Source organism: Carassius gibelio, chromosome B2 (genome assembly GCF_023724105.1).
Source record: "Carassius gibelio isolate Cgi1373 ecotype wild population from Czech Republic chromosome B2, carGib1.2-hapl.c, whole genome shotgun sequence".
NCBI classification, from domain to species: Eukaryota; Metazoa; Chordata; class Actinopteri; order Cypriniformes; family Cyprinidae; genus Carassius; species Carassius gibelio.
Genome location: NC_068397.1, coordinates 27798913 through 27815168, shown reverse-complemented (window position 1 = coordinate 27815168; position 16256 = coordinate 27798913). Strand labels below are relative to the sequence as shown.

Sequence of the window (16256 nt, the reverse complement as noted above, 5' to 3'; positions counted from 1 at the left end):
AAGACAAATGGAACCCATTTACTGAATTGATTATACGTTATAAGTGCAAAAAACCCACATTAACAGATTAAATAAAAATAAAAAAATATATATATTTTAATCTGTTAATGTGGGTTTTTTGCATTCATAACAATTCAGTAAATGGGTTCCATTTGTCTTTGAAATATATTTATATCTTCTGAAATATGAATATTTGGCTTGTTCACATATATATATATATATATAATGTGTTGCATCGTGCATTGTTGACTGGTTATATATTTCACATTTTGCTAAAGTAGGCTCTCCTACACCATGGATCAGAAACATGCAAAGACTGTTGAGAATAGGAATAAATAAAGGGTATAGGAATAGACAAATGCTTTTTAAGGAGAGCGATGTTTGAATGAAGACAGAACGATGAGACATATGGAGAATAATTTTCAATCCAGGACTGCATGTCTGTCTGGGAGCTCAGCCTGTAGTGTTTAAGACAGTTGGAGATCCACACCTGACTCGTGTCTGTAAGGTATGTTCGACTGCTTGTTCTCACAGCTCTGTCTGTAGTTCAGCAGTAATTTAAACAAACCTCATGCTGCCAGTGAGCTCTCCTTGTCCTAATAAAGGCAGAAGATGAAGACCAGAGCGACTGGAGAATGTAGTCTGAATGAACTCCTCCTCCAGGCTGTGCTGCGACTGCGGCTTGAATGTACGAAAGAGAGTTTTTACAAGATTCCAGGAGTGATAAGACCATTTTTCTGCTATCACTGACATCTCATATTTCCATAACGGAATGCGTTTTATTGCTGTTGATAACATAAGTTTGCATTGGGAACGAGAAATTGGGTGACTGTTGGACTCAAGTCAAACCTTAATTTTGACTGATATAGCATAATGTCTTTTTTTTTTTTTTTTTTGTGTAATGTGACTATATTATCATTCAGCTTTTTAGGTAAAGTTGAACTGAATTAAAAATTACATTTGGAAGTAGTACGACTGAAATAGTATTTTCTTGTAAAGCGTACCCATCACTCTGGTTTACTGACAACTTTGAGAAGTATATCTGCATGCAAACAGTATAGGCCTACTTGTGTATGGGAATATATACTAAAATGCAAATCTCAACTACTTGGTTGTTTGTATCACCATATAACATAAACTATATGATTACTTAGTCACATTAAGCAGATTAAAACTAAGTCGGTAAGGTATGAAAATGATAAGCAGTAAAACCACTTTGAAATATGGTGTATTTTGGAAATTGCTGTACAAATAAATTTTAATTTAGGTCATACGATCAGTTCTTTAAAAGAGAAAATGTCCTTCTATTTCTTTTTTTTTTTGTAGCTTAGGAGATAATTGAGGTCTCTGTGTTTAATTCAAGTATCAACTTTCTCAAGTTACTTCTCATAAAATTCCATCAGATAAATAAAAATACACAATTTGAGCAGCAGTGCTTGTCATGCACTGTGTGGCATTTGTTGGTGTCTTCATACATCAATTCACACTGGTTTCTCTTGCATACCTGCACAGTGCAGGGCTTTACAGCGATCTGAAGGGCTCATGCTGATAAATGTCAAGGTAACAGCAGTGTGCCTCTATGTTTGAGTATGGAGTGTTTAGTGATCTCAAGCTTAGGTCCAGGCATTTGTTGTTTTTGTGCGATGTTCTAATGGGGGACTTCCCACAATGCTTTGATGTGGTTCAGGCTCAACTTTGTCTCATGGAAACAAGATTGTTGCTTGGCAATGGCACTAGGAGTTCCTTCTTGAGTGATGAATGCATGAAATCAATCACAGATTTGAACGTGCCTTCATTGTGATGTCATAGACTACAGTTTTTCAGCTGTCTTCTGGTTTTCCTCCTAATTTTTGCTATTTACATTTCGCATCATTGAAGAGGTATATAAATTAGAAGCATTGTAAATGACAATCATGTATCAAATTAGTTCAATATAAACCTTTATGGTTACTGATTGCAATATTGAAAAATTTAGGAAAAGTAGTAGTATTGTGATTTTATTATTATTATTATTATTATTAAATTATTTCTTGTGATTTTAAAGCTGAATTTAACAGTTTTTAGTCTTCAGTGATGCATGATCCTTTATCATATGGTGATCTGCTGCTCAAGAAACATTTCTCATTATCAGTGTTGAACACTTGTACGGTTTAATATTTTTGTTTGAAAAGAAAATTTTGAAGAATGTTGTTGATTTGAAATCTTTTGTAATGTTGTCTTTACTGTCAGTTTTGATATTTAATGTGCTGATTTTAATGTGCATTTTGTCTTTCTGACCTAAAACTTTTAAATGGTAGTTGTATGCAAATATGCAAGTATTTGAGAGTATATGTAGAGAAGACATTGTTAAAAATCAGTTAATTTATGCTAAACAATTAATAAGACTTGCCCTATTATTGTGCTCTATACAGTAACACCATCAGATAAGCATATATTATTATAACTTTGTCAACATCTCACATAAGTTGTTGTATGTCTAGTTTGTTTTTTGTCCATTTGTTCTGCATTGTCCTTGTTATTTTATATTGTTGTAAAATCTGTGTTAAACGGTATTTTGGTGTGTATGTTTATGTGACCTAAAACACACAGCCATGTGTAACCAGTTTCTAACCTCTAAATTACCAGAATAGACTAGAGCCATAACTCCTTGGCTTACTGGAAGCCTTGAGTCTTGTTATTTGTGCTTCAAATGTAGTCTCTAATTCTGCAGTCAGGACAGGTAAATAATAGATATCTCCTTCATGACATCACCTACTTTATCATAAGTAATTCAAAATTGTGTTAGCATTGCATTTATCATACAGTTTGTGTAGCAGAATAAGCTAAGGGAAAAGAAAAGCTAGAGGCATGACTTCCAGGAGTGAAAGGAATATGATAGATGAGCGAGGGAGTGTGGTGAAGCGGAGAGCACATGCACAGCAGAGCTGGATAAACAGAAGTTAAACACACCCTCTTGAGGCCTCTCAGCCAATCACATCACACATTGCCTTATTAAGGGCAGCAGTTCTTGAGTGGTCCAATAAGACAGGACAGAGAGATGGACATGTTTGCATGTGCTTGGCTTTTCTTAAAAACACAGCAGACTAATTTATATATTTTTTTCTAAAGCTATGATATTTGATCATGAAAGTGTCTTTTGATTTATTTGTATTAAGCTGTACCTTTTCAAGACAAATGAGATGACAAATGTACCATTTAAAGCAGGTCTGTTGTTATATAGCTAGCTATAAACATGTTAACATGCCCCGTCTGAGTTTTCCATGTTGTTTAGTGAGCCCCAAAGGACCTTTGGCTCTCAGTGCTCCCTCTAGTGCACACTATGACAAAGTCAACATGTTAAAATACTTTCACACCTATTTGTGGTGGTTTGCTCTGTTCTATTGGCATATGCCTGTGTGTTTTAATAAATGCGCTTGCTATATTCTGTGTGGTTGGTCTTTCATTCTGTCGGTCTGAAGAGATGTTCATGCTAAGTGATTTGCAGCAACTTAGTGGCCGGCTGTCCATTTTAAACATGATCCAGATGAAGCTGGATACAGCTGTTGACCGGGAATCAGTGTTATTTTAGAGATACTGTATTACTATTATAATTTGTATTAATAGTTAAAATTGGCTTTAATTTTTCAGCAAACAATAACAACACTGGCAGAAATGTTAGCAACTAAAAAAACTAGTCAGCAATTTTCAAAAATATTCAAAACATATTGCCATTTAAAACTACCAGTCAATTTGATAGATTACATATTAATGTTAATACCACAAAAAAGCAAGTATCGTAATGCATTTTAATGTCATATGTAATTACAGCATGGAGCTAACTATTCGATGCTAACCAGCTAAACATTAACCTCTTTGGCAACACCGCAGAAGTAGAACCAAGAACTGTGCTCATAGCGGTTGGCATATAAACTCAAAATTACATGGAAGATAGCTTTTGTTGTTTAGCAGTCCTTTAGTGTGCATTATAAGAATACAACATTTTCTTAACGCATCTTCAAAAAAAAAAAAAAAAAGCCAACTAAATGATAATCTTTGTTAAAGTAAAAGAAGTTTAAGGAATGTCAGACCAAATTAAAGACCTTCATCTTTGCATCACCGAGTATTTGTGACTCCAGGATTGCTGACGCGTGTGTGTTAGTGTGTGTAAATGTAGGAGCACTCATGTCATAAGTCCAGGAATCCACTGTGCTCCCACAATCCACTTTTATCATCCAGGCTAATTTCTGCCTGTAATCAGATTACTGCCTTAGCACCCCTGTCTCTCGCTCTCTCTCTTTCACTCTCTCTACCACCCTCCCGTGTGTTTGCTTTAGCCCTCCAGTTTTGCTTCGGTGCATTTCCATCACGTTGAGTCTGTAAGTGGCGATATCTCTCTCTCTCTTGCTCTTTCTTCATCTGTCTGAGCCTGTGATTAGGTCTGTCGGTCCTTTCCCTCTCTTTCCTCCGTTTTCTACTTTCCTTTTCATTCCAACATGTTCCAAAACCAGTGGATTACTAACTATCTCAACCACGTCACTCAGTGTAGTCAAGGTAAGTCTTTTCCTGGTTACTGTTTCCAGACAGTGAGGTTGATTGGGGATCTGAGTAACAGTGGTTACCTGGTCATTGATTGAATAGTTATTGTTATATAAAGGAACATGAACTGTTCGAGGTCATGTTTGACGGCTTTGTTTATATCAGTTTAATATTGTGTGAAAATGGTCAAACAAGCCAGAAGTAACTCTTGTTCTGTTGAAGAATTATTGAAGAGCATGAAGATTGATTAATTGACCTGAAGAAGTCTAAATACTTGTGGTGCGCTAAAGGTTGCTGTGAACTTCAGAAGTGATTAGTGATGGTCCTGCCAGACTAATTTTTAAATTGTCTGTATCAGCTGATGACTGTTGCCAAATGAATCAATGTGGTGATTCTGAGTCAGTTGAGAAAATCTCACTGTCTTCTTGTCAGATCTGTGGATATAAAGTATGCATTAATAAATAAATAAATAAATAAATAAATAAATAAATAAATAAATAAATATATATATATATATATATATAATTTTTTTTTTTTTTTTTTTTTGGACAGATGAGGAAATAATGTGTAAAGTAAATGTTCAGTTTAATTAAGAAATGTGTAATGTATGAAAATTGAAAAGTTTTTTTTTTTTTAAATCAACATTTAACACATGCATTGATGTTGACTTTTTTTAATGATTGTTCATCAAAAGGTTAATAGTTGATTTTTATTTTGTAATAAATGCAGCCTCTGTGTATAAGAGCCTTTGACATCATGCTCATCAGATAGTAGCAGTATCAACACCAGCCATCGAAAGACTTATCTTTCAGTCACCAAACTTAAATCAGGTCTCATTGAAGTGGAACAGTAATGGTCTTTAGGATCCCAGTCTGTCTAAGATGTTTTGCGGGTTTAATTTTTGTGACGTTTAACTTTATCTCTTCATTCCAGCTGCCAAAGTTGATTTAATGTTGAATCTGTAGTGCCTGCAGATGTCACACTGAAATGACCCCAGACTCTGTGTGTCAACACTGTGTTAATGTGCTAATGGCAGGTCGTGGTAATTGCTGTTTTGCTGTCTACACATAAGATCATAAAATCCTTCACCCAAACCTTGTGTGGAAGTGATGTACTGTGTTTCTATCCTGTGATCTACATGTGTTTTAAGTAGCGTGGACCCTCGAGCAGGGTCTATTTTTTTTTTTACCCTGATCTCCCAAATAGTATTTTTAGACCATGCCTTGTTCTTCTCGTCTCCTTGCTGCTAATTTGTGGCTGTCCGCTTCCTGACATGATTCTCTGGCGACCCTGGGACGGAAACTCATTCACCAGATTTGATTTAAGTTAATTAGGATGTCTTCACACCCACGTTGACTTTGTTCTTCTTAGCTTGCTCTGAAAGCTGTCCCTCCCCAGCCCAGGTGCTCCTCTGGAGGGGGTAAATTTATCAGGCAACCCTCACTGGAGGATGTTAAGCACATGATGGGTCTCAATGGCCAAAACATGAAGTCAAGAGGGAATGTGTTTGTTGGCTACAGGTTGCATATTTCTGGAGAAATATTCCATTTAATTTTTTTGTTTAAGATTAATTTGTATTTTTCCTGAACTTGGGTTGCATAACTTCACTGTAACTAAGCAACATTAAATTACCGTGCACAGAATTATTCAAGTTGAGATGCCAAATTCAGTGATGTGATGTTAAGGCCCATGTACACCAAGAACGAAATCGCAACGAGTATTGTCTGCTGCGTTAAGTGCTCAAGCTCTTTAAAATTGGGTGGATTCTGACTGAGAATGTTTTTTCATTGTTATGAAAGTGGTTGCAATATTGTTTAATTATAGCGCCATTAGCATTGTTGTGTGAACTTTCCTTATAATCAATCAAATTAGAACTTTGTTTACGACTTTATACAGTAAGTACTGTTGTAGTAATACTACTTGTTGTGAACAGGCCTTTATGGTCCATTAGATTTTTTTGATGTCTTTTGGATAGATTTGCAGAATTGTCTTGTGAAAAGCACCTAAGATTTTGTCTTGTTTCTTTTTACAGGGTTTGTTAGTGAAGCTTCTGCTAAGATCTACAGCCCTGCACTGCTGAAGAAAAGAGCAGCAAGGTCAGAATCCAATCATCTCGCAATTTAAAAGACGATTTAGTTTTGACCCAACTTTTTTTCTTTGTTTTAAAGCTGATACCATTAGTTGAATTAAATACTGAATTAATCCCTTTATGGTCTTCAATACTTAGATCTAAAGGAATTTAATAAGCTGCCATTAAAACCCTTTAGAGTTGTGATGCACATTTCGGGAAAAATTAAGGGGTAAACATTTTGCTTATTTGTTTACTCAAAACAGAACCAAAACTATAGAACTAAAACATATTTTAGTCATATAAACATTCAACCAGTGTTTAAAAAAAAAAATCTGAAGTCCAAAATCTAGTCAGAATTTGTATGTTTATTTACAGTATCAGAAAAATCTAAGAATATTACATTTATTTAAAATAAAATGAAGCACTGTTGAAATTCTTGATTTCTTGCACGTTACGAGGGTTTTATTGAATGGTGATGTAGTGGTGTGAGGTTTGTTGACACAATATTACAATAACATCCCTTCACCACATTTCTTCTGGAAACTTTTAAACTATATTAGCATTTAAATGTATATTTAGTCATTTAGCAGATGCTTTTGTCCAAAGCGACCTACAAATGAGGACGACAGAAGCAATCAAAAATAAAAGTTTTGGTTAGTCTAACAGTACACGTAGTGAGTTTTTTTTTTTTTTTTTTATCTAATAAAAAGAAAACCAATTGAATAGAGAATGCTAGAGGGTCATTTTTTGTAATAAATAAAAAGAAAACCAGTAGATCGAACCGAAAATAATAGACTATTTAGCCATGGCTGGTTTCTAACTCATTCAGTGGTGTAAGGAAGTGTATACTGTGGAATAATTGACCTGAACTCTTTACTAGTATTATAAATGATAAAAAATTGACAGCACAACAAAGATGTAATGGCCATTTAACTTTTGGTATGCATTAATGTTCAATAATTCAATTGTACAGTCAATTATTACTCCTTTTGATAATTTCCATATTGAGCGTGTCTGAAAAGTTTCTGTGATTGCAATCTAAACCTGTTTAAGCTCTCATTGGAGTTCTGCTGCCCTGCGTATGAGATCGTTGTGCATAGCAGCATGTGTAGTGATGGGTGTGCTGTAAACAGGAGTAATTGGAGTGTGCTGTTTGGGCTGGCAGGACTGGTACCATGGTGAAGGGGAACTCTAGATGTATAAATACCCAAGGAGCTAATCTATTCCTGTGGTGCGATTCAAGTAAACATTCAAGACTTTCAATGCTAATTCAGCTTAAAATGTCACACAGGAACATTGGTAAGGAAGTCTGGAGGCAATCTGTGCCAAATCCGATTTTTCTAAGGTGTGCAGAGATTAGGTGTTGGAAAAGTCAACATAATGAATCAGTTTTGGAGTTGTGGCCAAGCAGCTAGCCGAGTATATTGTGGTATGCCAAGTAGGACATGTTCCTGGGTCAACATCTTTGTTTATCCTAGAACAACATTGCTATTAATCAATCTGATTTTAGGGTTAGGGTTACACTTACCCAAATTCCAGTCTCCTTTCAATAAGTGCCAGGAATGACATAAACATATTATGTCTACTGACATGAACACGTTTACTGAAGCTCTATTGTTTTAAATCATGAACTCTCTATCTCTGCCTTACAGCTTTGGTGTGGATGACAGGACATCACTGGTTAAAAGTACAAACCAGAGTACAACAGAAATTGATGCAAACATCCTAGCTGTACTGCCCAAAGGTGAGAAATGCTAATATAACATAGTGCTTAAAGTTGAAGGACAATGATAATGATTTTTTTTTCTTAAAGAAGATATTTACCAAAATGCTTGTCTTTTTAGTTTCAGAGCTAAGGAAGCAATTTGAAACCTCCATCAAAAGTGATCCAGAAATGAACAGGTACAATAGACTCACAAAAATCTTCAAAATAACATGGCATTCCTAAAGCTCAAACAGTTGAAGGTCATGGGTTAGATTCCCATTGAATGCATTAAACAGTTAAAATGTAAAAATGCATTCAAGATGCATAAAAGTGGATGTAAAATGACTGAAAATGCATATAGTCAGTGTTGAGATGTTACATTTGAAAATGAAATGCTACATTTATAAGTAACTTACATCTTTTATGTTACATTATTACTTTACAAAAAGCACTGTTATGGTTAGGCTCTCTGTCTTCCAAAATGTCGATTTACCCCAGAACTGCATATAATGGCTTCTTACCATGCAGGAAAGAGAGAATTGCACGAAGGTTGGAGGGGATTGAGGCTGATGTTCCACCTGCTCTTACTACAAGCATGCAACATACAGCTGGCCTGGTGACCAACCGACTACTGGAGGAGGACACACCACGTTATACACGTGCTTCAGATCCCAGCGATCCAGGCATTGTGGGTAGGTCACCACAGTTTATTTCTGTAAGCAGACAATAAACTGTACAGTGCACAGCTAAGGCAAGAGTCCCTATTACGATTGCTATTTGTTATACTGTTATCTCAACAAATCTCCTTAAAGGGGTCGTGAACTATGAAATCAAAATGCCCTTGATCTTTTGACATAAGAGCTCATTGTATTATAAAAACATTCTGTAAGTTTCAGAACTCAAAACTTTATTGTTAGTCTAAAAACAGCTTATATTGAAGCCAATCTGCCAAAACAACAGATTGTGGAATGTGCAAGTGTTGCTAAACACCGCCTCCGCAGAAGATCATCAACACCTGCTTCTACATCACTGCCTGTTTAGCCCCGCCCACCCATTTATACATGTAGTGGGTAAATAATGCAGGTCTGTGCAAAAATTAGAAATGGTGTAGAAATGGCTTGGAAGACGACAAGATGCTGTGCAGTGCCAGGTTGTGGAAAAACAGCCTGCCTTCTGGTCCCTTAGTTAGGAAAGAGTGGATGATTTTTTTTTTTTTATGAATTTCCAGATCGCATCACTAAGAACTTGGTACTTTGTTCACTTAATTTTCCCATGGATTAATTTACAAACAAGGTACAATTCGATGCAGATTTTTAGAAAGATTGAAACTAAAAGATGATGCTGTGGTAAATGTATATTGGATGGGACAGTAATGTCACACTGTATTTACATAGTCACTATTGCTTTATCTGTTATTACAGATCATTTGATATGTACTGAGAATTTGTGTTTTTATCCTAAATCACAGCAGTGTCCATCTATGAGGAATGTACGATGTCAAATATACACACATGTTAGCCAATAATGCCAGTGGGAGTTTATTTCCGAGTCTACAATCCGTCACATCTATTAAAACAGAGTGTTCAGATGAGGGGGTTAAAAACAGGACAGAACATAGCATATTACTTCTAAATTATTATGTATTTTGATGTAAAATAACACTACTGTATGTAGAAAACATTATAAGTGGACCTCAGAGAACAAATTGATAAAGGCAGTTCATGAGCCCTTTATACTTTGGTGCGTAGGAAAAGCAGTATGGTATTGCTTTTATTAGTAATCTGATACCTGGTGGACAATAAAACAGCTGGAAAAAAATCCTGTGGATTTACACTGAACAAGGTGCTTACGTCATTTCTTGAGCCCACAAAATGTTAGAATTTTGTTGGTCTACTACTCACTTTCTATTTGTTACATTACAGTGCGACGCTACAGCCGTGATGAGATAGAAGCTCCTGAGCGGCAGTCCAGAGGTCGAACACGTCCAGATCCACAGTTGTCCGCACACCCTGAGCCAGTTGGTCCTACGCCAGCTGGTTCTGATGCAGCCAGCCTCAGCTCTAAAGCCGAGCGGATTGCACGCTACAAAGCTGAACGTCGGCGACAATTATCAGAACGTTACGGAATTCTCCTCGACCAGGAGGTGGATCTGGATTACACACCACGCTACACACGTGCACGAAGAGAGTCTGACCTGTCGGACAAAGGGGCTCCTCCTGACAGGGGACGTGGTGAGAGCAGGACAAGGGGCGTGGCATTGCAAGAACAGGAGGAGGGGCGGGACCGAAGCAGCAGCAGGTCTAAATACAGCAGTTCAGGAATAGGGCGAGTCTTCATGCCTTCTGACCCCGCCCCCAATCCTGCTCCTCCTCCATCAGGCTTTGATGCTGAGCGAGAGAGAGAGAGGGCAATGAACTTGGAAAATTATAGACGAGCACCTGAACGAAGTATGAAAACACGCCCACAGGAAGCACCGGTTCCAATGGAAACAACAACAGCCCAACCAGCGAGGGGTGTCGCTGTTGTCACTGTGGCAAGTTCTCCTAGGACAGCACGCAGAGCTTCGTTACCCACAACACGACATGGCATCTCTCCTGGAGACTTGTTCATCGAGCAACAAGCTCAAAATATCCTCAACAGACAGGGGTAAGTATGCGTACTCAGTTCTGGATCTTAAAAATGTGTTAGAGGACCTTGTTTTTGATTGTGTTGTTTTCTTCCTGCGTTGGCATACTTCCTTTTAAAACACCAAGTTGGTATGGAACTTGCTTTTTTTTTTTTTTTTTTATGTGGCCGGTTCTCTAATCAGCGGTAAATTGTGTGATTTCATGTAGAGCAGCATTTACCCAATCCACATTCATCAGCCTGCATCTCTACCTCAAAGTTAACAGGAACATGGGGTAGTTTAATGGGTATGTGAATTATGAGTAAGGCAATTAATGATTTTTACAAAGTCTGCTTTACAACAAATACTCCGATTATAGCCTTACTCCGATAATGCTGAAGCTCTTAAACAAACTCCAGGTTAAAAAAAAAAAAAAAATGCTGAATGGACCATCTTTTGTGTTTAGTCAGGTTTACAGTCATGCCAAAGAGCTGGTGAGCTGGGGTGAAAAACTGTTCACTGGACATCAGCAAGAATTTCACTCTAGAGCTCTGCTGAGAGATACTGCATTGCCCACTACATTTAAAGCTTAGTCTCCCCATAGCAGTGGATGAGAATTGCAAATTATTTAGTATGACAATAATTGGTTGTTTCCAGACATTCATAAAATGTATCTTGATGTAAGCAGAGAAGAGCAGCATATTTCTTCTGAGGGTCAGATTGCATGTTGAGATTTGTTGTGTAGGTGAAATTTGTTGTTATATGAGACTCCTAATATTTTATAAAATGATAACTTTATTACTCTCATATCCAGATGTGTTCTATCTGAAGTGTTACATAACAACCCTTGAGGAGAAAGAGGTCCAAACTGATGAGATCATTGTACTTCTAAAGCTGGCCACTAGCTAGAGGATTTTAAGGCTGATTTTAAGCCCGATTTGCACCTCGTCTATAGCTGAAACTTGACAGCCACAAAAATGCCACGAACGCAGAATACATCACCCATATTTTTTTTAATACTTTTTTAATTGTGAAACTGATACATGCTGGGAGAGCCAGCTGACAACGTTGATTGTCTCCCTTTTTTTTTCTTCTCTAATCACGTTTGATCTAGTGTGTCTCCATGAGATCTCGTGTCATTGTGAAATCGTTCCTATGGTCATGAAGGGTGTGGTTTCGCGTTCTGGTCGAATTGTCAAGTGTGCACTTACAGTGGACTATAAGGCTAAAAATTGGATTATAAGGATTAAAAACTCTCGACTATAAGGATTAAGAACTCTGTCTCCCATGGTTTTAATTATCAGTTAAGATTTGAAAATCGTCTAGTGGCGACCAGCTTTAGGCAGTAATGAGGAACCTTACATGAAATTGAATAACTATACACGAAAGAGAGGAAGCAATCAGGAAAAGAAGACCGAAGTTTTACAGTATTTGTGTCTTCACAATGGTCTCCCTTTCGATGAGGACTAGTAAAGCCACAAGTGTGTTTTGTTAAAGTGCTGAATTTCATGCTGTTACTGTGATAACTAGGGTCTGGGCCTCTGTGTTCTTTAGTTTGGCAGCTCTCTCTCAGAGTGAGTGGTCCCTCAGGAGAGACACGGACAGTGAATCATACTCTCAAATCAACTGGCCATCCAGGTATCAGAGTGGGAGTGCAACCCTTTAAATTTCCCCAGTTGACCCGCTAACTCCATTTTCCAACACTTTACCTTATATCCTACGAAGTCCATGCCCTCAAATAAATTTGCATAATTTAGATTTCATTATCTTTGCTTTCTCCATATACAGTCATAGTAGATGTTGGCAAACATTTCCCTTGTTAATCCTCTTCATCTTTCCACTGTTTTTTTTTTTAACTGTTGACCTTTGCCCTTCACTAGAGACCAGCTCCTAACAATAAGACTTGGCTTCATTCCTTTTCAGTTTTTCACTTAAAAAAAAAACAGGTGCAGCTTATTTGTGTGTCGTGGAGTCACTGCTGGCTGAAAGATTGCAAATAAATGGTTACAAGTCCTGCTATTGAAAAACATATTTCTGAACAGAGAATATGTTGGGTTTTAGTTTTTTTTTATCCCCCTGAATGTTGAACATGATGTCAGGTAAAAGTTACCTGTAGAATTTATTAAAACATAAAGGGCTTTTGCACCAGAGGAACCTTTTCATAGTTCCTAGAACTACTGCTGGAAGTACCCACTTTTTGGCACGTTGTACCACAGGAATTAGTAAGTTTTAGTTCTAGGAACTCAGTTTGGGGAAACTGAATTAGCTCCTAAACATCGGCTCACCAGCATTTTTAAAAAGCCAAGTAAAAATGTTTACTTCATGAACATGGAAAACAGTGTTAATGGCATTTAGCTACCTGTTGTCTGCAGCACTGTGTTCTTTTCCTCATACTTGAAGGTACGCTATGTAACACTGCAAGTTGTCATGGGAGATTCATTCAAATGTTCATGCCCTTTCAGTCACATAAGTTTGTTTACATTCCTTTTTCCTCATTGTGAAAGCCACAACACACAATAACAACAGCTACAATCATGGCCTCCTCCATTCACTGGTGGTTGATGTTTGTAAATATGGCTGCGAATAAGGATGTCGCTTTTGGCCATTTCAGAGTTCCTGCTGCTGGTACGAATGAACCCAGGAAAACTGCCCAATGGGGAAATAGGTTTTCTAGGAATCAACACGCTAGTTAGTTCCTAGAACTGAGGTCCTAGAACTACGTGGTGCGAAAGCCCCTATGCTATTCTAAGATGAGGATCTGGTTCTTATTCTTGATATGTGGGACAACATTTTTTTTAATCAGTCATCATCTCTAATAAATTTGATGACACTCTCTCTCAGGATGATAGTAGGTACAAAAACTTTATCTGGATTATTGTTAATTCCTCTCTTTCCTCCCTAAATGAAGAATACGAGTAAGAGAGAGACAGACAAGGGAGGACATCTCGGTAAGGGGTTCTGATTCAGGGCAAGATGCATCTTCTGTACGACGTCATCCAACAGTAGCTCCTCCATATTTAGCTCCACGACCTCAATCTGCAAACCAACCACAAACACGGAGCTCTGAACCCCCAATCCAACCACCTAATCAGGTGACCCGTCAACAAAGGGCACATAGTGCAGAACGGCCGCGATTCCAGCGCACTCACAGTATGGACTCGCCTGCCTTTCAACAAATAGTTTCAAGTGAAACTGGAAATCATCAGCGTGCCCAAAGTGCCGAGCCCCCAAAATATGAACCGAGTCCTGGTATACACCCTAGCACCATGGGTCATCAATCTGGATTTGGGCAAACCAAGCAATCCCTACCAAAGCGAAATAATCAAGATGCTCAAGAACCATCACAAATGCACAGACCTTCACAACAACCACATCTAGCATACAAAGATCTCCAGCAGCCATTACCTGGTACCAGAGATGCCCCACCACCTGTACAAAAGTATCGAGCTATCCTTCAACCAGTGCCTGTGGATCAGAACACACGCCAACCAGCTCAAGCACATGCACCTACTCAGAAGCCTCTGCGTGAACATGAACACACCTTGCATTCACGTCTGTCACATGGGCATTATGGTCACACCCCTCTGCAGTATGGTTCAGTCCAGGCACTGCCTCCAGCATATGGACAAATTGTTCACTCAGCTCCTTCCCATACATCTAGCCATATATCTTCATCTTCATATGCTCATACAGCTCACCCTGTGCCTGGACCTTCACTTAGTAAGTCTGGGACACTGGATCCCAAAGGACGATTGCCCAAACAAAGTTTGGCACCTGCTGAAAAAGAGGGTGAAGAAACTAGACAAAGGGCCAGTGTTGATCACATTCAGCCCATTCAAAGAGAAGGTCGATTGGCATCCAGAGTGGATCCAGCTTCAGAAGGATTACTTAAGAGCAGAAAAGCTGTGCTACCCTCAGAGATTCGCCGCAGGCAAAAGAGTGTGGATGATCCCATGCGTGGACAAACTGATGAAGGTTTGGAAAGTCAGAGAATCCGAAGGATCAGCCAGTCAGAGGAGATAGAGGAGAGAGTTGGAAGAAAGTTGCACCAGTTTGAAGAAAGGGAGGGGCCTAATGGAAGAGGAATCGCTCAGATGGACAAGGAAACAATAGCAAGTGAAAAGGTAATTGGTCTACTAAAAGAGAGAGAACAGCATGATGACCGAAGGAGCAGTCATTCTGAAGAAAGAGATGTAGATGGTGGCAAAAAGACTAGTTGGAAATGTGAAGATGTGGGACGTGGTGTAAGGAAGATTGGTCAAAGAGAAGAAAACAAGGAAGAGGCTGGTATTAAAAAGGATCTGAGTCAAGATAATTGGAGCACTCACCGCTTCGAGGGGATGGAACAAGGAGGTGACAGGAAAGTTGATGAATTAAAAGAAAGAGAATGGGAAGTTGATCAAAGACTAGGCCACACTCTACAGTCTGTTGAACCAGTGGTGCATGGTGATAAAGAGCAGAAAGACCAAGGGTTCCTCCAAAAAGAAGTGGCAGAAGGACATGGTAGAAGACGACGGATTAATTTGTCAGAGAATGAAGAAGGGCATATCAGACGGAGAAGGATAAGCCAACCAGAAGATGATTTGGAGGAACGTAGGGTACGTAAAATTGGACCGTTGGATGCATGGGAAGTGCAAGGAGTGCATCGAATGTGCCAGCCAGATGATAATTCTGAAAGACCTGAGAAAGGAAAGCAGACCAACACACATCTACCTGAGGAAATGGACACAGCTACCAATGAACAGCATTTTCCACACCATAGGGTGGGAGACGTTGGAGGCTACTTACAGAAAGGTTCCTCCCTCCCACAAGCTCAACATCGATTGAGCCAGGATGCAGGTGACTTGAGGCCTAAGGTGCGAATCCGCTCCATGTCAGATATTGGAGTAACTCAACGTTCTGCTGCACTGAGAAGTGTAGAGTGTGCTGCCAGTCGAGAGTCTGCATTGGTGATAGATACAGGGCTTCACACTAGAGAACCAAGTGGTGCGGCCAATGGTGAAATGGGCACCTTGGACACAAGAGTTTCTGTGGCTAAGCTGAGACATTCCTACCTGGAGAATGCTTCTGGACGCAGACCTGAGCTGTATGTGAACTGGCATGTCAGCATGCTAAATCAAATTATTATCAAAAAAAATGATTAAACCCACTAACCTAAGTAATTATCCCAACAATTGCATGCAAGTTCTGCCTATTTTAATCATATGCAATCACTTGTGTGCTGCTCATCATTTAAAGGTTTAATCTGTTATTGCTGTAACTTTGCCACTTATCATCCAAGCAGCTAAATCTGAAGGAGTGTTGGCTTAATTTAATCTCCTCTATCTACAGTACATGAGCATCAGGATGAGATTTTGTAG

At 38.5% G+C, this 16256-nt stretch overlaps 1 protein-coding gene across 6 annotated transcripts in view; it reads left to right on the top strand.

Annotated features, from left to right (window-relative positions):
• Nucleotides 1–16256, top strand: part of svilb (supervillin b) — a 50077-nt gene that overhangs the window by 8146 nt on the left and 25675 nt on the right. For 4 of the 6 annotated variants that reach the window (XM_052548191.1, XM_052548190.1, XM_052548186.1 and 1 more), the window contains exons 1-8: nt 4335–4530; nt 6548–6611; nt 8239–8330; nt 8431–8488; nt 8820–8983; nt 10214–10937; nt 12451–12534; nt 13805–15982. In XM_052548191.1, coding sequence (XP_052404151.1) covers nt 4473–4530; nt 6548–6611; nt 8239–8330; nt 8431–8488; nt 8820–8983; nt 10214–10937; nt 12451–12534; nt 13805–15982 — 3422 coding nt within the window. In that variant the 5' untranslated portion in view covers nt 4335–4472. Of the gene's footprint in view, nt 1–4334; nt 4531–6547; nt 6612–8238; nt 8331–8430; nt 8489–8819; nt 8984–10213; nt 10938–12450; nt 12535–13804; nt 15983–16256 lie in introns of those variants that run through there. The other 2 variants (XM_052548192.1, XM_052548189.1) reach the window with 2 other exon arrangements.